This window comes from Sander lucioperca, chromosome 24, assembly GCF_008315115.2.
Source record: "Sander lucioperca isolate FBNREF2018 chromosome 24, SLUC_FBN_1.2, whole genome shotgun sequence".
Classification (NCBI taxonomy): domain Eukaryota; kingdom Metazoa; phylum Chordata; class Actinopteri; order Perciformes; family Percidae; genus Sander; species Sander lucioperca.
In genome coordinates, this window is record NC_050196.1 from 15,252,076 (window position 1) to 15,273,838 (window position 21,763).

The window sequence follows — 21,763 nt, forward strand, 5'->3', positions numbered from 1 at the left end:
TAATAGACTGAGAGTAGCTATAGAAGTACAGTAGCTCATCAAGATCCATGTTTTTGCTGTCTTTCTTTTCAAAACCCCTAATTAATTCCCCATCTTGCTGTCGGAGTGTGCTGATTATGAATTCAAATGGATACAAAATATGTTTTCTTACATGTTGACCCGCTCTTTCTTTTTGCCCTGTAGTCATCTCTGACCTGGGAGAAGAGGCTTAGTTTGGGTTCGTCAGCCCCGAGTAATATCTGCGCCACCCTGGAGGAGCAGCTGCCCACAAGGCGCAAAGAGAGCAACATACTCGAGGGACTGAGAAAGCTCCAGAGGAGGAAACACAGGAGCTCCTCTGCTTCATCCAAGGTCTCCAAGTCAGGCGACAAAGACTGCATGAACTCCAACGAGGGCATCTACTCGCTGGGTATCAAGAGTGGCAGTAAAGTGGTTTTCAAGCCTACCCATGTGGGTAGAACTGCAGCTGTTGGGGGCAAGAAGTTCTCTTATGATTCCGATGATGCAGATGATGAATTGGCGCATTCCAGTCGAGGAGATAACATTCCCACCAAAGACAGCTGGCTTTACTGTAGGAGGCTCTCCCGCAGCATTTCAGACAGTTTGTGTAGCTGGGAGGGGATACAGGACAGTGGAGGTGACTGTAGCTCAGGTCTCAGGGCTACAAAACAACCTTCTGGTTGTGACTCAAAAGAGCGTCCTGAGAAACTCATGAGTTTCATTAACAGTTTTCTACCTGAGGGAGGGCGGAAATCAGCTTTTAGTAAACCATCCTTGCTGCACTTCAACCCCTCTTACCCAGCGGGTCCTAATCACCTCTCTGATGTCGATGATCCAGAGGAACTCAACTCTGAGTCTAGTGAAATCGGAATGTCCTTTAGCCAGCCACCGAAGCTAGCAGAGAGGGACTCCAAGAGGGTGTCAAGAGATTCTGCCAAGCTGCTCGCACAACAGTGCTTGCGTAGAGAGCAGGGACGCACCCAGTCTGCAGATGGGAGGCCCAGAACTTTCAGCCTAATTAAGGAGCCCAAAGGGGCCAAGTGTACTCAGTCTGAGGAGAGCATTTTGGCAATATTTGATGCAGAAGGAGAGCCTATTGAACTTTGTGCTCAGAAGCTCACAGCAGGTGCTGGGCCTCGAAATGACATTCAAAGTAGCAAGGTAGTTGCCGATTACACAGAACTAGTGTCCCGAGAGAGGCCAACAAGGCAAAAAGCAGAAAATGCAAGAAACTACAGCATTCTTGAATCTCCAGAAAAGCCATCTGAATATCAAATTAGGTCTAGCAAAACAAGCAATAGCAGGGAGGGCAGTGCAGAGAGGCTGTCAATGCAGCTGACTCCACAAAGGAAATTAATCAAACCACCAAGCAGCCGACCCAATAAAGGCCATTCCATCCCACCAATGAATGATTCTGCTGGTTCCAAGTCCAGTGGTTCAAAGATACCCGGCCGTAACAAACCCTCAGGATCCCCACTGAGATTGTCTAAGGGCTCTTCCACTGACCCAAGTAACAGTGGAAACTCAGGACCCTCTGGTCAGGAGAAATCCCCCTCCTCTCCTGCAGTTAAACTGTCCAGGTTCATAAAGACACCAGGAATCTGCATACAGAGCCCAAAGGCGGTAAACTCCAAGCTCCCCAGCAGGGCCGAATGGAGTAAAGGCTCCTCCTCTGGTTCCCCGCACCTCTCAAGGAGGCACCTGGAGTATGCTGACAATGGTGAACAGCCAACCAGGGACAAACACTGTGAAACCACCAAAAACAAACTCAGGTCCCCTTCTCCTCCCCCTCCCCCGGGCCGCACCACCTCCTTACTGATCAGACCAAATTACGAAGGGTCGCCTCAAGCACATAAAACATGGGTGGCTCAAACATCCACATCAACCACTGTGAGGGGCCCTCCCCCAAGTTACCACACCTCAATTTTACCAAATATGCAAACTACGCTACCCATCAAGGATAAAGACTGTTTAGACTTGGATGCAGGCTACGGGACTGCACTTGCACCTCAGAAACTGGTTGAGAAAACCAGTCAGCACCTTCAAAAGTCCCCTGCCATGACACCTACTAAAGGCACTTCCAAGAGGATGACCTCGAAAGACTACCTCCCTTCTGCAAACTCAGGGTGTGCTCCAGAAACTGAAAAATCACCTAGAAGCTCAAAGAATGTCCCTCCTCCCTACAGTGCCCTCAGAGGGTCCTCACTTCAGAACTCATTTGCAAATAAAAGAGGAGCAACCCATGAAAATGTCCATCAGACAGTGCAGAAGACCTGTGTTAGTTTACCTACATCGCTTCAGGACAACCCTCAAGGTAAAACCGAACCACAAAATGGTAAAGCTGTTGTCAGCCCACCCAGCTTGGTCATGCTTTCCCCCAACACAGCAGAAAAAGCCTCAAAGACTCGCATCCCAATGGGGTTTAAACCTTTTTTTAAATCTCCACCCAGTCATAAAAATAGTCTCTCTATACCAGGCAAGCAAGAGAAAGATCATATCAACTCAGTCTCCAAGGAGACTGTGACTTCAAATGCTTCTACCCAGTGTGACAGCTTGAAGCCAGTGTACAGTATTGATTCCCCTCCCAAGATGTCCATTACAGAGGGGAAAGATGAGGTCCAGTGTAGGTTAAAGGAAGAAGACGTGCATGCTGCTGTGTTACCAGAGGAGGGGGACGTTTGCGATAAAGGGAAAAGGAGTAGTGAACTTTTCTCTAGATCCATATCTGTTACTACCAAATCTCATCTAAAGCCGGCCTTGGGGATGAATGGGGCCAAAGCCCGTAGCCAGAGTTTCAGCACCAACTACATTGAGAAACCCAACATCAATGTTCTCGATGGACCTGGTAAAATCCGAACTCAGATCATCACCAACTCTGGTGAAAGGGGGAACTCTTTGTCAAGGCAGAGTTCCTTGGATGTACCAAGTGTTGGGTTAGTGGAGAGCCCTGTCCATTCCCCCAGGACTAGGCTTAGCCACTACGGAGGCATGACAGGGTCAAATAGTCACAACATCCTTCCTGAGAGAACTATTAAATCAGGCTCCAAAGCTGAGGGGTCACACGGTAAAGAGGCACGTAGCTTACCCATCAGTGATAGGATTGGTTTGAACAACATTCGTAAGCCAGCAAAAGTTGCCTCTCATCCACAGTTTCAGCCTCCTTCCTCTTGTGTCTATAGCTCAGAAAAGCCAGTGCGAGAGACAGGAGGCGTTGCAACCACCCCAAATGAGCCAGACTTTAGCAGGGAAGTCAAAATCCAGACAGACTCTCCAGATACAGAGGAGAAAAAAATCAGCCCAACAGTGTGCACTATTGAAGAGAAAGTCATGATGGGAATTGAAGAGAATTTGCAGAAATGTCAAGAACAGGAGAAGGTCGCTGCCAGCGAGACCAAACAGAAAACGGGCCCCTCTCTGGCAAACTGGTTCGGCCTCCGTAAGAGCAAACTTCCAGCTCTGGGCGGTAAGAAAGCAGACTCCCCCAAGGGAAAAGAGGAGAAGAAAGAGTCGAAGATTGGATCAGTGCTTGGAGGCAAACAGATGAAGTCTGACAAGAAGAAGGATAAGAAGAAAAATGATAGCCAGCAGAGAGACAGTCAGGAGGTGCAGAATCTGTCTGAGATGAACAACAAGCTGAGCTCCATCATGGACCACTGCAACAATCAGATGGGTCAGATTGCCAGTCAGATCCAGTGTACGACAGCCTTTATCGGCAAAGACCAGTTTGTTAAAGAGATTCTTGACAGGTGGGTGAAACAACATCTTTGTCATCAAGAAAATCACGAATGAATTACCCTTAATTGATTGGATGCTATGCTGATTACTTCCGGTCTCTGAGCCTTCTCAGAGTTTTCAAGTGAATCGACACTAAAACAAATCAGTTGTTCTGTTAAATTAAACATGAGCCATCGCTGCATTAAACCTGTGTGTTTAGAGAAACTGATAAATAAACAACACAAACAGCAGCTGTCTGCTTGAGTTATGACTCCACTCCAGTGAGCATAAACAATTCTCGGACCAGCATCCAGGCACGTAGTCAGCACACTTAAGGAAAAGCATCTCTCAGCCAATATATTCATACTCCTCACTTCATTGATTTGCCACTTCAAATCACAGCTGACAGATATTTATCCAGAGTAACTGCAATCACTTGAAAGGGAGCACTTAATAGAGGTTGTTAAACATTTGATGGCATTGCTGTGTGCACATATGTTTGCCTGCATATCCCCAAAGTGAAAGAGCAGGTCAATTCAATTTATCAGCAGGCTCACTTTCTACCTGGCGAGTTGATAAAGGAGGAGCTCGGCACACAGACATAAAAACAGATCAAATCTTATTTCCTCGCAGGACTGCTGTGAAGGGCAACTGTGTGGCTGCATCGCCACCGGGGATCTCCACACCCAGGAAACACAGCGAAATGAAGGGAGATATGGAGATCTGTCCAGATACTGCTGTAAGTGAACACGTACTGTATGTGTGTCTGTGTCAAGCTCTGTTTGTCTGTCTCTGGCTATGTTCTGTCAGGCTGTTGGCACACGCATACATGCAAATTCCCACAGGTTTTCACACTTGTACAGTACTTTTTCACAAACCCATCCACAGCAGCACCACCTCTTCAGCATTATATCCCCCAAAGGCTCACTATCGATTCACATTGTGTTTTTGACTCACAATCCATCGCCTACTTTTTCATTATCTACCCAGGCCAATGTTGTTGTTTCCACAAAGCTGAAAAGCTTTTTAAACTACATCTCACACAGAGACAGCCAGCAGGCCATGCATGTAATACAAACTTAAATTAGGCATATCCAGTGGCAAATCATATCAACACACTCTGTAAGCAAAAGGCCAAAATTATGACCTTGTGGATTTATTCTTTATTATCTGTCAGTCAAAAAAAATGATGGAGAGGCTGAGTGCTTGAGAGAGCTTGAAAAAAGCAAGACGGCAATAAAAAGGGAGTATTAAGAGCGAGCTGAATGGAGGAATAGAATGACACAAAGAGAGTCTCACTGCATAATATAGGAAATTTAATCCAGATGATGTGGAATTTTGATAACATGAAGGAGCCCTTATCGTAGGCACTCAATTTGACAAAGGGGCCATTTAATACCATCCTCCAAGCTTTTTCTCTATCGTCTCCTCACAGAAATACAACAAAAGAGGGACACTTTATGACCTACGAGCTCCTTCTCTTGCACCACCTCAAAACCACTTTTTTTTAAATAACACAATTAAAGTAAGGCAGGAAAGTATGACAATTGCCAACTCCCTTTTGAATCAAACTTTTAAACATACAGTATGTAACAATTCCAAAAGTGAAAAGTCATAAAATACAGGAATCTGTAGGTACTACTTTTTCACTTTTCTTCTGCAAATTACCTCAAAGGAAGCTTTCTAAATGCATATATAGACACTTACCTACACTATATATTATGTTGTGTTTTAGCTGCTGAAGTTGATATCACCAACATGCACTGTGTGTTAATATTCTAGACCCTTATAATGACTCAGAAGATCAACCTGAGGGCTGAAAATGAGGAGGGACGCATCCCAGACACAGCTTGTCAAGACCACATGCTAGGTAAGCTTATGTACTGTATGACTGTTGGTCCTAAAGGAACATTTCACCAAAAATAGTTAAAGTGAGTGATACCATGCCAAGAAAAACACATGGATTGGATCACAAACTAACTAACGTACAGGTACTGTTCAAATCTGCTGTGAAATATTCCTTTTTACCAACTTCGCTCTTGTTACCTTCACTATGTCAAAAGTTTGTGTCATCTGTTTTAAGCCACTGAGTTTCATATTTGCAAGTGTTTACCTCAATCAGTACAGTTTTTTCAAGTAGCTTACACAAGGCTGTCACTAACCATCACAAATCAACCAGTGCAACAGAGCATTAACACATTTTACAGTTGTGATTTCCTGATATGATTGACAACTCAATTCCTTCGCCAACTAATTCCCTCTCACTGCCAGACTTGCCATTACTGTGGGGAAAAAGCAGCAGCAGCTGCAAAAAAGGAAAACATGTTGACAATCTAGTCAGGTGATTGATGTGCAACCGGGTGATATTTTACAATGCCTGAGCAGCTCAAGGAACTGAAAAAATAGATGCATCAAACAATTTGTGAGACGAGATGATGATTGTTATTATTGCAATGGGACAAACTTGCATTGCGGTATGTAATTCGACGTGGAGAGAGAAGGGTGTGGAGTGCAGTTTGTCACTCAGTTGTCACTGAGTTTAGTTGGATATTTGAGACAGTGATCCACCTCATAGGTCCTAATGATTTATATCTTGTAATATAGCGCCATAGGCAGCATGAATTGACATTTGCTGGAGTAGGGCCCTTTTTTTAATAACAAATTCTATGAAAAAAAGGTGCTATTTCTTTCATAGTTTTAGTCTTAAATTGTATATTTTGAAGCAAAGCTTTCAAAATTGTACCTAAATTGTCCAAGCTTTAAAAACATGACGTTTGTTTTCAAATTGAATGAAGGTTAAAAACGATGCTCGTTCATTTAAAGCTGCTGTAATTAATTTCAATATTCTATATCACTAACTGGCTGTAAAGGATGGCTATTGTACTGTGGGTTTGCTTCATAATTGGCACTGTTTACCTTCAGAATATACACATGGAGGTGAACATTAGCTGGACTCCAACTTCACAACAGCCAGTTCTTATATATAATTAAACTATATTTTGGTAGGTGTTAGTGGAAATAATCTCTATGGAACCAGAAACTGGTTCATAGCTTCAGTTGTGTTTTTTTTAGGTTTGACGAAGTAACTTATCAAACAATGTCAAGAGTGTGGAAATGAGCTCATGATGGGTCACAGCCACGGTGCCAAAAATGAAACGCTTAATTGTTTCTGTATTCTGATTAACACGCTGCCTTTTTTTACATTCATCTAAGTACGTCCAGACTATGAAATAAATATTTCATAAAGGTTTCAGCTGTGGCTGCTTATTGCTCCTCAGCGCTGCTTTAATGTCACGTATCTCCAAAGTGCAGCATTCACAGGCCTAACGCCAGACAAACACATCAATCATAGTTTACATCCAGCCATTTTATAATGCAAGCAGCTTGAGCAAAATCCAAGTTATGAATGTGGACTTTGAAGTTCACTCTACACCGGTCAGTTATGTATTAGCAGAACTTCCCTCGAGGCAGTATTGTTTCTTATAAAGGGACAATGAATAACATTTTGACTGGCCCATAGCACAGATGACCCTAATATATCTGCAGTGGTTTGATGGCATTGTTGATCAATACCAATGATGCAGCAATTATTTCACTAGGTGCTGATGCTTCTGGTTTTCTAGCCTTTACTCTGTTTTGGAAACTCACAGGGCTACAAGCAACCCACGAGATGATACAAAGCGTCATTCTTGAGCACAAAAAAAGGGAATTATTGCAACATTTTGCAGCAGATCTTGCTGCCTGATCTTTACTCTAATGACCCAGGCTACTACTTTATATTGTGGAAATGTGACTTTACAATTAGTGTCAATTTTCATTGCATTTTCATCTGATTGCTGACACAGAAATATCTCCTAGATAAGGTTATGGTCGTTGATGTGATGACTCTTCCTCTTCCTGTTGACACCTCCTCATTGCATAAAGCCCATTTTGCACTGTGGAGGTATTAACAAACCAGCCTTTTCCCCTTAAACCCTGGAGATTGTATACAGAAGTGATAGGGAGCTCATGAAAAACTACATTATGTCCAGTTGTTGTTGCCTCTGGGTAGAATTACTGCGGACCTTGTTATAGTTTGGTTACAGGGGGCACCTTGAACAGCCAGGTTTGGCATTCAATTATACAGTTGTGTAATCTATGGCTCTGTCTGCCTTTCTCTTTCTCTCACACACAAATACGCACTTGTGTATTATTTGCTTGCATGGCAACTACATCATGAATTTAGGATCAGGAATTTTATTCTTGTTGCTGACTCACAGTAGATATGCGCACAGGCCATCTGTCCAAAGAACACGGTGTATGTGTTCATCCAAACACCGAGGACTCATTTTCACAGGTTCTCCATGCGCAATACGGTGTCAAATGTCAGAAGCAAGTCAGATCAAAACTAAACCTACACGTAAAACGAAACGAAAAACTTGATATAATTTCTTTAAATTCCCTCATCTGGGAATTTACTGACAATTCTTTGGCATTCAGGAGAACGCAGTTGTTACTTTAGAGCATTACCAATCGCACCCATGGACATAAGAGAAAATAGATCAATAGTTTAAGCTTCAGACTCAAATGTAAATGTGATCCCTCCTTGCAAACTCTTTTGAAACTCAACTGTGATCCCCAACATTATTCAGAGAGAACTTTTATTCAGAGAAGGAATGAGTATGCTGTGTTTTTGCTCCAGCATCCCATCGAGACAAAGCTATATAGCTTAGAAGGAGAGCCTGTCAATATCGAACCACCTCTTCTAAAGAGAAGAAAACAAAACATGCCGGTCTGCTTTAAGAGTTTTCACTCACCAATATTGTGAAAGACAAAACTGATGGCTGAAGGAGATTCATCATCTCTCAGGGCAACAGTGGGAGAACAAAAAACTTGAATGAACATTACGAGCCTTGTCACTTTACAAATTCTATCTCAGCAAAGAGTTGCGAACCACAACTCATTAGCTGATGTAACTGTTGGCCATTAGCGTTCACAGTTACAAGGACCTGGGCTGAGCTGAATGGCCGTCCATCTGCTCCAGCCTGAGTCACGGCTCTGCAAACTGTGGCTTCCAAACGACGTCCATCTGTTGCTACTTGCTGTCATTTCGGCTGATTACAACCCAGTGTGCACTCTGATGATTTGCAGGAACGTGCCCTCGTGCATTTTCTTTAGAATTGCTGGCAACAGGTGCTTTCTTGTGTCATCTCGTATTATAATTGTGCATCTGTTGTTAGTGTAATAGCTACAAATGCTTCTATCAAAAGTGTCTGATAGGAACATTAAATATTACAAAATCAAATAAAAATGCTGTCTTCTCTCCTTTTTCCTATTGGTCACGTGTTACTGAACCTGTTACAGATGCCCTCTTTACTCACAACCCTTTCCGTTGCATGTGAACCCATGCTCTCCTTTCTTTTCCTTTGTTGTTGAGCCCTGCTTCTCCCAGACATCACACTCCTCTCCCTGTCACTTTAGGCTCTGGCTGTCAGATGAGAACTCTGGACAGCGGGATCGGCACCTTCCCTCTCCCCGATTCCGTCACCCGGGCCAGCGGTCGCCACATCCCCAAATCTGAATCCAGCCCCGATGGGGTGACCGCTTGCTCCTCTGATCTCGATCGGGAGCCTCCCTCTTCTTACCCAGACCCCTCACAACCTGATGTGAAAGTGCCTTCCCTCCCAAAAACCTGTCTGCATGCCCCTGCCAGCATGGGTCACTCCCTGTCGGAGTCCAGTGTGACCTGCAGCGACAACACACAAGACACCCAGAGCCGCCTACCCAAATTAGCAGCATCAGGTAAGTCGAGAAACTCTTTATATAAACTATTATCGTGCAAGATGGCAAAGTGCCAAAGCTTGAAAACCTACCACAGTTTTTCACTTTCAGAAGGTAAGTGAAACATTGAATGTCACTGTACTTTATGTTTTACATTTTCCTCCAGAGTGCTCAAGGGCGCCAGACAAGAGGAAGTTGTTCACATTATTAGACTCTGATTAAAAGAACAGCCTTGTTTGTTCAGCTAATTTTGAAGCTAATGCATCAACGCTGACGTCTGATACTCAGCTGAGATGACAATGGATTCTGTGTCCTTATAGAAGCCGTAGCTTATAGAAGTGTATACACTTCCTGCCCCCGAGGGGAGCTGACAGATGCAATCAGATAAGCATGTCAACACAGCCATACAGTAGATCATAAGGCGCCTTCTGCCTCTGCGTACTGTGTGATGCACAACAGAAAGGTAGCGTGTAGGATGCAATTAGATGGCTGATTAAAGCTACAATAACACACAGGGATGAGCGATCATGCCCAGGGTTTTATGCTTACAGGACATTAGCCTGCATCTATTTCACCTCAGTGCTGCGGTGGCACTGCAGGGGCAGCAATTTGAGTCACAACTGCAAACAGAGAGAGAGTGGCTCCTGTTGATCTTCCCCGTGGTACAAATTGATTCAAACATATTCCGTGCATCTTTATCGTATGTTTTAGGCTTCTATCCTTTTATATCGTCATAAAGGATGGCAGAGAAGGAGCAGCGTCTGTCACATTGTTTGCTTCCTAATAGGCAAGCGGAAGAAAGTGAAAGGACCTTTATGATCCTGATGCAGAATTTTCAGATTGAGGCGGAGCATTGGCCAAAAGCGGGCTGTTATTGTAATGCGGCTGAATGTTAAAAGAGACAATTAAATTGGCGTCTGTCCGAGACAGCAGTAGGCAGAGTGATAATAAGGCAGTGCTTTGTCATTCTGGGGCCGACAGAAAGCTGTTATATCTAGGCTGCCAGGAGTCATGGCGGGGAACAATCGCAGGGTGGACACCATTAATATTTGATGGCTTGGATACTGTGCAGCTCTATTCATATGTGCAGAAAAATGGACGTGTTGGCAGCTGGATGGGCTTTGCTTGAATGGATGTTCTCATCCTGTGTTTCATCAGCCTGTCTGCTGAAGGAAAGATTGTCACTTTGGAAAAATTCAAACGATGTTTTCCTCTTCCTCTGTCTATTTGCATAACATTAGGTGGTCACCGCTTGGGTTATTTACTGTACGCCTTAATAACTCATTTCTCTTTTGTCTCTTTTGACTTATAGATGCAATCAGGACAAAGAGGTTGAGTCTTTGTGCTCCACGCAGCAACATCTCCACAGAGGACAAAAAGAAGGAAAGTGAGAGGAAGATGAAAGCCCATGCCCATGATATGCCTGGGGTAAGTCATTTACATTACAATATGCACAATTCTGTGTGAAAGTATTCAGAATGTACATATTGACAGGTCCTAAAAAGTAAAAAAAAACACATTTCAACAATTGGCTGAGAAAGAATTGCGCAAAGCTGTATTTAAAGATTTAAAGATCTTTGTTGTTCACATTCTTCATTCTTTATTCCCTACACCACTGGCAACATAAATGTGCTGGTCTGAGTCTTAAGAAATGTCTCATTTGTGTATTTTAAAGGAAAGAGCCCTGCAAGTGTCCACGTACTCGGGGAGCAGCAGCGACACCGAGACTGAACCCGAGGGAACTGGAAGCTCACCCCAAAGGACCCTGATCAACAGATCTAAGAAGAATGACTCAGGTCTGGTGGAAAATCTAAGTCACCAAATGATTTATGAAGTTCCTTTAGTCATTTTCAGTCACCTGTAAAGATAGAAGCTGCACATTTTATTAAGATCCTCTGCCTCATTTTCTGCTTTAACAAATTCCTCTGTCCACAGTCGACCAGAATGAGGAGACCCTGAAGCGAAGCAGTGTGGAGAAATCCTTGTTGATCATGGACTACTACCAACACGATACATACTCACATCTGGAAAAGGACAGCAGGAGGATTTCCCAGTACAACCTGTTGCACAAGGAGTCATCCCTGGATGGCAAAGCAAGAGACAGACTCAGTGTGAGTATTAAAACAGCTTGTTGTTCACGGCTAATTGGTTATACTTGTAAAAAAAAAAGGTGCTTTACAGGCATGCTGCTGATTCCTATCAAGCATTTTATTTGTCATCATTCCCCCTTATGATATCCAGAAAGCTGCACAGGCAGTGATATTCGAAGACGCTTATTGAGATATTTAACACGTGCTGCTCAAGTTCTTGTTTACTGAAAGTAAAAGGAACATTTTTGTGCAATGTATTCATTTCACTGATTGTTTTTTTTACTGATTTTTTATTTTTGTTAAGGTTATTATTATTATTATTATTATTATTATTTAGGGGTTCAAGCCCGAGGGGGCTGGATCCTAGCCCCAGCAAAATCACATCTCCATTTTTCACGCTCCTGTTGTGTTCTTTAACCCCCTTAGTCTACTTCTTAGCACAAGTACATGTTTTGAGCCCCTGAATGGTTATTTTTACCTCTTTTGGGGAGTGGGTTGTCTTTCATATTTTTAAGGGGGACAAATCTACCTCTTCTAAATATTGGGGGGGGACATATCCCGTGCATCCCAAACCAATGAATTTTTTCTTTCCCTGTGGCAGAGGCATAAAGATGAATGAATTTTTACCATTCCTGTATGTCGTAGACGTTGACTTTTCAGATGGGCAGAGCAAGTCTTGTTGAGTTGCAATATCAACTTTACCTTTGAAATATTTCCCGAGGCATGACCGCATTCGCTGAACTCCGGGGTTTTCTTTGCTACCATTGGAATTGTTTGCAGATTTTCATAGAAAAAAACCTGCCTAATTGCTTTCGATCGACTCGCCCTCTTGTGTCAGCGGGTGCTTGCCTATTAGTATTTAACGCTGCTGAATGACAAATGAGAATCAGAGACCATGAAATGGCCTCGAGCCTGCATGGCCCGGCTCTGTGGGACAGCCGAGCTCACCTCACTTACACTGCTGCCGCCCCAACACCCACCCTCACACAAAAATCCATATCCTGAAAAAAAAAGATCTGACTCAATACAAGTTCAAAACACAATTGTGTATGAGAGGGGAGAGAAAAGAATCAGAATTTATTCTGTGTTTTTTATTCTTGACCTTTGGTGTCACTCTGGAACATCAGGCTCAGATATATGGCTGTAAAGCAACCATAAATTAGAATAATTATGCTGAATTTCTAGGTGGAAGGTGGAATATGCATACTGCTTCAGCTTTCATTAGCACCATTATATATTACAATGTTGTTTTATAGGATTGTAGCAAGGGTAGTGTCATTCTGAGCCACACTGCATGTATACAAATGCTTATGTTTCACTATTATTTTTCATTATCTACAAGAAAAATGACAAATTTGGCTTGTTTGGCAGCTGAGTAGAAAGACCAGCGAGTAAACACCATTGCAAAGGTGCCCTTGTCCTGATCTGATCTCCCCAGGCAAGAAGAGAATTTCAATCAGGTATTATATGATTATATGAGGTCTATATGAGTCTCACAGTAACAAAACAAAGTTGAGCGCTCGCACTTGAACTGGAAGCGAAGCTCCCGCGAAAGAGAGATTTTTGATTTTGATCCAAGTCCCGGCGGAGAGGCAGCGAATCAGACAGGACGTTCGATGCGGTGCTGTGCGTCCAAGCACAACTCCATTAGCTGACATGCAAGAGACAACACACATCCAGCAAACTCTTTCTGTCTTGTCCTCAAACCTGTCTGTCATTTAATTGGACGCGGTAGGCTACATTTCTGAGGGGTAGTTGGGTAGCCTATAGTGCTCAAAGGGACTGAACCAAAGCTAAGAGGTCAAAACAACCTGGCATCATGTCCTGTCCTGTCAAAACATTAGCCTTTGCAAGCGATGGTGGAATGGACATGTACTCAAGCGCAGAAAACTTAAGAACAGTTTTGAGGTATTTGTACTTTACTTGAGCACTCTGGTGATTGAAAGTAGCTCCAAATTGACCAGCTACAACACTAAAATGTTGCTTATATGTTAATGCATCAGTAAAAATGTTTTAACAAACCCCATAAACTGGACACTTGCTGTAGCTTTTTTTGCATAGTGTATGAGCATAGGTCAACCCATCTGCAATGGAAATTAGCTTACTTTAGGAGTGTTCTAGAGAAAAGTGTCTTCATCTTAAAAGATTAGGGGAGGTTACTGCTTAAGAAATGTACTTGACTTTACTTGAAAATTCCCTTTCTCACCATTTGAAAAAAAAACAAGACTTTGAAGACTCAATATGCTTTCATTCAAAGCCAAAGTTGGCATTGATTATGACAGTAACCTTATTCCTAAACTGTGAAGTAGCCATAATGATGGATGATTGCTGTTGAACCCATTTAGCCTACATTATTCTTTTGAAAAAAGACAATCCATCCGCGTGTCATCACCTCCTCACCTCTCACAACGCACGTCCATACCTGCGGGCACGCTTTACCCTTTGTCGTGACTCGGGAGCTTTTTGACTTGGGAGACGTTGTCATTGGCAGCAGTTTGGGGAAGTTTTGGTGGCTGGTAGCGGGCCTGTGTCAGAGCCCCGGTGATTTAAGCGCCTTTAATAACCTTTCACAAACACTCAGGAGAGTGATGTAAAGCTTAGCGGCTCCCATCAGAGCCCTCACAGCCCGAGCTGGCCTCCCATTCATCATCCTGACAGCACCTGACAGCCCTGCTAACGGCAGCCCCCGCCCCCTTCTGCTTCTATCCTCTCCTTCCTCCGAGTCTCTCTTCCTCCCATGTGTCTCTCCTCGTCTCCCTTTCAGTTTTGCCTCTCTCTATCTTGTACAACTCTCTCCGTCTGTTCTTCTCACTTGACTTTCTCCCGCTTTTGTTCTAAACATTTCTTTTAATTCCTTGAATTCCCTTTCCCCAACTTCTCATTTCTTTATAATTTCTTTTCTGCCTACTCCCTCTTTTATTTTCCCTGTTTCCATCCTTTGTCTGCACAAAGGAAAAAAGTAATTGCTGCAGGAAAGTCTAGAACTTTTGCCAAGGCGTAGCATCAGTAAAGTTAGGGAGATTCCTGGGGTTTATGTGACCCGGGTCCAAAACCAGAGTCTAACAAATCAGCATGCACAGCATCTCCCAGAGCGTTGAACAGCTTGTTACCCTGAGCAATGATTACATGGCGAGGGAACGGGAACATTTCAGTTGACATGTAATTTGAAAAAGGCCACTGGATAACCAAAACTATATCAGCTTACAAATAACTACAACAGCAGGAATATGCGCTCCGCTTGAGTTGATGTCAGATTGATAGCATTGCTAGCCAGCACGATTCAGGAGTCAGGCAGAGCCAGAAATAGAATCCCACGGTCAAATTATTCGCACAATGATGGTGGCGAAGCTGACACATATTCAGAGACAATAAACATCTTTAATTTGTTTTTTCACCATCGTCTCCATTGTAATATAAATTCAGAATCAGTCTTGGAATACTTGATATAATGGACACGATGTTCAGATTCAGATTGTATAACTCTATGTCTAAATTCTAGCAATAGCAATCAATAGCCAGAATGTGAGTTTTCCATTTACCTTCCTTTACTTCTAACTTGAAAGTGTCAAACCAAACTTTAGCTGTGTTGCCCCAAGTAGACAGAAGACATATTGCTATCATCACATGGGTGTGTTTCATTACTATCTTGCAAAAATGAAAACTCAGCCGCTGATGACAAAACACAAAAAATTACTTGTTTTGTCTTAGTAGGCATATATTTGTAGAACAATCACACTCAGCACTAACATCAGTGAATATTGTATTTTGTTTACTATGGCTGCTTCTCAATAAAAGCCACCCAGTGTTTCGGCGGTTGGACACTTAACGTGAAGTAGCAGCAGTAGGAAATGTTCTGTTCAGCAGTGGCTGAGGTTGATATCAATTTAAAAAAAAACTTGTGATGGATTAGGTACATGCATAATTTCCTGTGAATCCCCTGTGTAATCTGAATTCAGTGTGGGAATGGCAGCCTCCGCCACTACCAATCAAAACTACTAAAAACAGAGAGATAATTAATGAATGTAATGAATGGCAGAAACAAATGCCCAACTTTAAACAGTACCAAAAGTGGAATTTGATTTCATTTAAAAATCTAAAGGATTTTAACTTTAAAGCACACACACATTTAACCATCTGTATGAGTGAGAAACATCAAGGCCAAGAGAAAAAAATACATAACAGCTGGGGGAAAGGAGAAAATATATCTTGCTCAAGTCACAATAAAAGAGCCTTTCATTAAGCTTTTGTAGCGAGCAGGTCTACTGAATTTGAGTTTAGACATCCCATTACTGACATGTGATGCAGAACCAATTGCTGATTCGGCCCCTCGTGTTTTCAAGTGGGAAGCTCTCGCTGAGACGTCTGCCTGCAGCCTCAGTTATGTGTGCAGCCATCATTTTGTCTGAAGCCGCAGGTGGTACAGAGACCTGCACCGGGAAGGTTCGATCCGTTGGTAATTGTTTTCCTCCGAAATCCAATCCAATCAGTGATAAGACAGCCATTCCCTTTCTTTCTTTCTTCTTGGTTCTGACCAAAACGAGATATAGAGGGGGGGGGGGGGGGTTAGCTGAGGGAGTCAGGACCTGAAGACTTCTTCACTGTCACACAGCTCTGCTAATCACTGATCCCCATCACGTCATGCGCTCTTTTCTTTCCAGAGGCCATAAAACAGCATTTTTTCCTAGCTGACAATAATGTAAAAATAGTGTCATGAAAAGTAGTGTGTGGGTGTTGGAAGTAAAATTCAACAAGTCTTATCTGCATTCAACACCTGTGCTTAATTTGGACTCAACCTCTGCACCTTCAAAAACCTACTCAACATTTTATATGATGGCACCTTCTGGCACATTTTCCTTCAATTTTTCTTTTGATTCCGTCTTCTTTACAAATTTATTGTGACCGTGCGTGCTGAAAAAAAGATCACATCAGTTCACATTAGTGGGGTTTGGTGTGATCTTCTGGTGGAAGGTTGATTCTGCATCAAAATACACCACGACAGATGACTAGGTTGTTTTAATGGATTCGCTTTTGAGTTCGTCTGAAGTCTTACGGAGAATGTAAATAATGCAAACTAGCATTTTTCTTTTATACACATTTATATAAATCACTCCTAATTTGCCCAACCTCAAACAAATATTCCCACTTTTTTTTTTTTTTTTTAACTATAACTATTTAATTTTATTCTGAAAGAAGCCTCAATAACCAAAATGCTTCCTCTTTTTCTTCCTCTTGTTTTCATACTTGGCCCTCTGGGCTCTGAGTGCTCCATTCCAGCCCCCCACTCACAGAATAGTTCACACCTGGGTTGGCAGGTGAATGTAATTAACTAGCTGGTAGGAGAGGAAACCAACAAGGCTTCAGGCCCTTGAGGAACAGGACTGAAAACAACAATTAGTATTGTTTGGACTCTCTCCACCTACACATCCCACCGAACATACAGCTGAATGCAAACACGAACTTGTCAGAAAGCATTATGGAAACTGCAGGAAAGTAGCAAGTTAGGGAATAGTAGATCTCAGCACAATTTCTAGAAATGAATCAAGCCAGAGAGAAAACTGTGTATCCAAGGGTGTTTATTTTTGTTTTCATTTTATAAATACTACTATTTAATAACCATGGAAAATTGGCTGCAGCTTATCTATGGAGCCCACCAACACTGTCAACTTGCCCTGGAGGAAGACATTAAAGGCTCATTTATGCTCGCTCTATGTACGAAAATACATACGTCCATTTGAAACAATCTAACCATCAATGCTCACGTTTCCATGCATACCTTTGGCATAATAGTTAAGCAATATATCCATGAGAGGACAGTTAAAGTTAAAGTTTGTGTTTCTACAGACTTTTCCTTCTCTACCACCCAACTCACATTTAATTCCCGTCCAATCTCCTCCCAGCTGTTCTGTAGTAATTGTTTGTCCCTGTGCCTGGGTGAAGTAACATCATTTAGATGTTTAAAATCTCTGAACAACTTGCCTAGCCTCTCCTCCAAATGTTCTGCCATTTTTAAAATGTATTCGTCGTCTCCTATGGTTGTGTCTCGCTTGAACTATTGGCTACACTGTCTGTACTGCCCACACGATTTCGGGTGGTTCTGCTCCATTTCATCGGTATGTGTAAGCTTTCAGAAAATGAGCACAAATACAGACAAAATTAACGCAGAGTATGGACAGAAGTCTCCATCCGTATATGTATCTAACATTGAGCATAAATATGTCTGAAGGCCATATATCATATAGTTTAGACCGTAATTAAGAACAACCAAGTCGGCAAAACCCTTCAACTGAGTCTTGTAGTTGTACTACATAGTTTGATATATTTGGAATTTGCAAACAAGTCGTAGATAAGTCAGATAAATGTGATGCTATGTAACTTGATTTCATTGACATAGTGTGCAGATAATGTTCAAATTAAAAGAAACTTTACAAAACAATAGACACAAGAACTTTGTAGGTGGTCCTAGCAGTAAGATATTAGGCAGATGACAGATTATTGTACTGCAACATCCACAGGACTTTAGTTTAAAGAACTTGCCTACAGCATGTCCTGATGAAGGTGTAAAACTTGCATGGACATGGACAAATTAGAACCTTTTTTCTAAATATTGCATTTTGTTCTTTGGTCCTCTGGCACATTAGCTTTGTGGTGTTTGGTGACTTATTAAACTTAAAGTTGTAAGATTAAAGAACGCCTGCAGGTTTCATCGCCAACATGTAGACATTTGAATCACTTTAACAGCACTCAAGACTACCTTACTGATGCAGCTGTGTTTGTGTTCATGCTTACTGTATGTGAAGAGTAGTTTTGGGTTCAGGTCTGATGGGAGATACACCTTGGAGCAAAATTCTGAATAGTCCATATTTGGAGCGTCCCTAGAGGTGTCCTGGACCCTCCAGCTATTACTCTTTGGACTTACCCCTGCAAAAATACCTTTGTAGATAACTCCTCTCCCAGGCTGGAATTGCTAAAGCAAAATGCAGCTACCCAGAGAATTTTGTTTAGAGCCTCTGAGGAGGGAGTTTGATGCTGATTGCTACAGTAACCATGAGACATACAGTAGAAATCACGTAGAATACTTAATTATGATATAAACAACTGACTAGTTTTAGCTTTATGGGTTTTGTTTTGTTCTCATCTGTAGCAAGGGTCATTAGCAATGATGTGGTATAGAGTCATGTCACAAATAATCTAAGCGTAAAGTACCAAAGAAGCAAATGGTTGCACTTTTGTTGTTGAGTCTAATTGCTGCCGAGTTGTCGAATGGCGTGTGCCCTTGAAAAGCCAACAAGACACGATCCGGCCTAGTGATAAGACCTGCAACGATAACATTCTTCAATTCTAATACCCTCTTAACTGTCACGACTTTGAGCACATGTAGTCACCCTAATCATGAGCACATTCAGGATGAAACGGTTCCTGCTAATTGAAGCAGTGTTAACAGATAGCTGCTTTACACGCAACATTTCCCCTGAGTAACATATTCCAGACTCTGCTAATCTATAAAGCAGAGTGCCACAGACTGTACAAAAGAAATGAAACATCATATGACACAGTTAATATAACAAGGAGAGTGGGTGAGCCCAGACGCCCAGAGATGCACCCCTGCAAACACCCAAGACATACATTTGGTCCTTGAGCGTGATTAAAATCTCAATATAGATCACTGTCATGCTCTCAAGCAGTCTTATTGCTTTGCAGCACAACACTGCAAACAAGATAAGTTACATGGTGCAATGTTAGACGTACTTCTGTGCTCTGTGTTCATTGTGTGTATGTCAAAGCAACAGAAGTAAGTGTGCATGAATTTGAGACTGGGAACTATTAACAGTGCAGCATACGTTTATGCAAATGGGCTGTATTTATATAGCGCTTTTCTAGTCTTAACGACTACCCAAAGCACTTTTACAGTGTACTGGAACCATTCACCATTTACATACATTTATACACTGTGGCCGAGGCTGCCATTCACACAAATTCACACACAATTTGGGGTTCAGTGTCTTGCCCAAGTGTATCAATTCAAGATGCAGCAAAATATACTTCTTTACTATAAATTATCATATTTGGAGCTCTCTATTGATCTATGTTCCTTTTTTTTGGCTGTGCAGAAGGAGATTCCCATGGAGAAGACGCCCGTCAGTGCCCAGCCCGGCTCTCTCGACTTCTCTTTGGAGTCCCTGAACAACCTGAATCACAGCAGCTCCAGCAGCAGCAGCCTGTACCCGGACACAAGCTTAGGCAGCCGCAGAGTAGACTGCCACGCTGACGCAGGAAAGAGCAGGGAGGACTACTGCAAGGTGGACGAGCCCTCCTCCTCCAGTTTCTCTAGCAAGCCTGGGGCGGATCCTGTGGGCTCCCTCAGCGACTCGCTGTACGACAGCTTCTCCTCCTGCACCAGCCAGGGCTCCAACGAGGTGTAGGGGCAACAAGTAAGAAGGCAGGGCTGTAGCGCTAGAGTCCAGTCTCAAATCTGGTTTTCAGACCAGTCCTCTAAAATCTTGTGTCTTTCCTTTTTTGAATTATCTTCTGAGTGGATTTTCAGGTAGATTTTCATCTGAACCTTTAGAACTCCTAAGCATTGGTATTTGCATCTGCAAGTAAAACAAATACTTAAATTGGACTTGGTTTGTTCTGGCATTGGTCTCAACACCCTTTGGATCTGGACTACTGCCCTGCCACAACATGTGGAGCCCTGTCCTCTCTACATACAACACAAAGCACTTAGTGGAGCTGGAGACACGAGGATGAAACCTAAACCCAAACACCAAACCATGGACTTTTGATAGTTTGACTCTGGGTGTGGTGGATTGGACAGCAATACACAACGTTGTTTTATTGCATTTTTTTCTCCCCATGCTGGGGAACTTCTTATCATTGCACTGTAACAAATACTGTACAAAGTTTGTAAGGAGTGTAAAGTGAACGATTATTCAAGCAGTGATAAGCAGGGCGTTTTTTTGGGGCAACGCTGATGGGCAACACTGGTGTACAGTTGCAACAAAATTGTTGCTTTGATTGCATTCCTATTTGCTAGGAAAAAAAAGATTTAAATCTAAGGTGTCATTTTATGTTTTGCTGCTAAGTACGTTGCCCAGTTGCCTATCTCGTCTTTGTGTTATTTTGAGCCGTTATGCAGCTGATAATGGCAAAGAAAACCGACAATTCAGCTATCAATACTCATTTCTTGCTGCATATTATCTAATGATGTCAACTGAAGCAAAGCATACTATGTTTCCACGTGGTATATTAACTAATAAGATGATTTCTCAGTGTCTGACAGGTACAGCAAACAACCAACATTTTGGTAGCTCAGGGAACATACTGGACTAATATAGATTGTAAGATTTAAACTGCAGTCATCAGGAAAATGTCGACTAACGCAAATAACTCAGTAATCTTTTGCTTTTTTGAGTTCCTCATGCTAAACTCCAATCCAAACAGCCTAGTTTATAGTCTCATGTAGCGTACCTGAACTCTCCACACCTCAGTTTTCCTTTCATAGTTGTATATTATGTTGTATATAAAATTGCTATAAGTTAATATCAGAATGGGCATTGCTGATTGATATATGCAAATGAGAGAAAAAAATATGTAAATTGTTTGCCAATCATTCAACCGAGGTTTTAAGTCTACTGTTTGAAAATGTCTTTTTTCTGATGGAATTCTTTAGGGGTTCTTGTTTAAAGCAAAATCTTTATTTTGATCAATAAGAGCTAATACTAAAATATTTTATCACTTATGACGTTATGACAAATTTCTACCTGGAATTTGACCAGCTGGTGCTAATCAACAGAGCCGACTGTGTGTTTCAATTTTTCTATGAAACTGTTAATATTGTATGAAGAGAGTCTGAAAAGGACTTGTGTATTTTTCTAGATGTCCAGTATTTATACCCACATTTTGTACTGTCAGACTGTAGTGTGATTATCATGCTTCACCTCTCTCCTTAAATGTTCCTGGTTCCTTTGTAAAGAGAAATGGTTACCAGCAGTGTTACTTTGGTAATTATTATTAATGTTATTGTTATTATTATTACTGTGTGCAATTTTGTCTGTTACACCAGACTTTTATGCTATATTTTATGTAACTATTTCCTAAATAAATATGAGAAACTATTTCCTATTTCAAGCTGAGCTGCAAGGTGTTTGTGTGTATTAGAGTGTGTGTGTGTGTGTGTGTGTGTGTGTGTGTGTGTGTGT

At 42.1% G+C, this 21,763-nt stretch overlaps 1 protein-coding gene across 8 annotated transcripts in view; it reads left to right on the top strand.

Annotated features, from left to right (window-relative positions):
- Window positions 1-21,697, top strand: part of LOC116044473 (nck-associated protein 5-like) — a 127,403-nt gene extending 105,706 nt beyond the window's left edge. For 6 of the 8 annotated variants that reach the window (XM_031291692.2, XM_031291694.2, XM_031291691.2 and 3 more), the window contains 8 exons: window positions 184-3,746; window positions 4,348-4,453; window positions 5,497-5,584; window positions 9,175-9,495; window positions 10,787-10,902; window positions 11,150-11,270; window positions 11,410-11,585; window positions 19,673-21,692. In XM_031291692.2, the coding sequence (XP_031147552.1) occupies window positions 184-3,746; window positions 4,348-4,453; window positions 5,497-5,584; window positions 9,175-9,495; window positions 10,787-10,902; window positions 11,150-11,270; window positions 11,410-11,585; window positions 19,673-19,984 (4,803 nt within the window). In that variant the 3' untranslated portion in view covers window positions 19,985-21,692. Of the gene's footprint in view, window positions 1-183; window positions 3,747-4,347; window positions 4,454-5,496; window positions 5,585-9,057; window positions 9,496-10,786; window positions 10,903-11,149; window positions 11,271-11,409; window positions 11,586-19,672 lie in introns of those variants that run through there. The other 2 variants (XM_031291690.2, XM_031291698.2) reach the window with 2 other exon arrangements.
- Window positions 21,698-21,763: the final 66 nt, after the last annotated feature.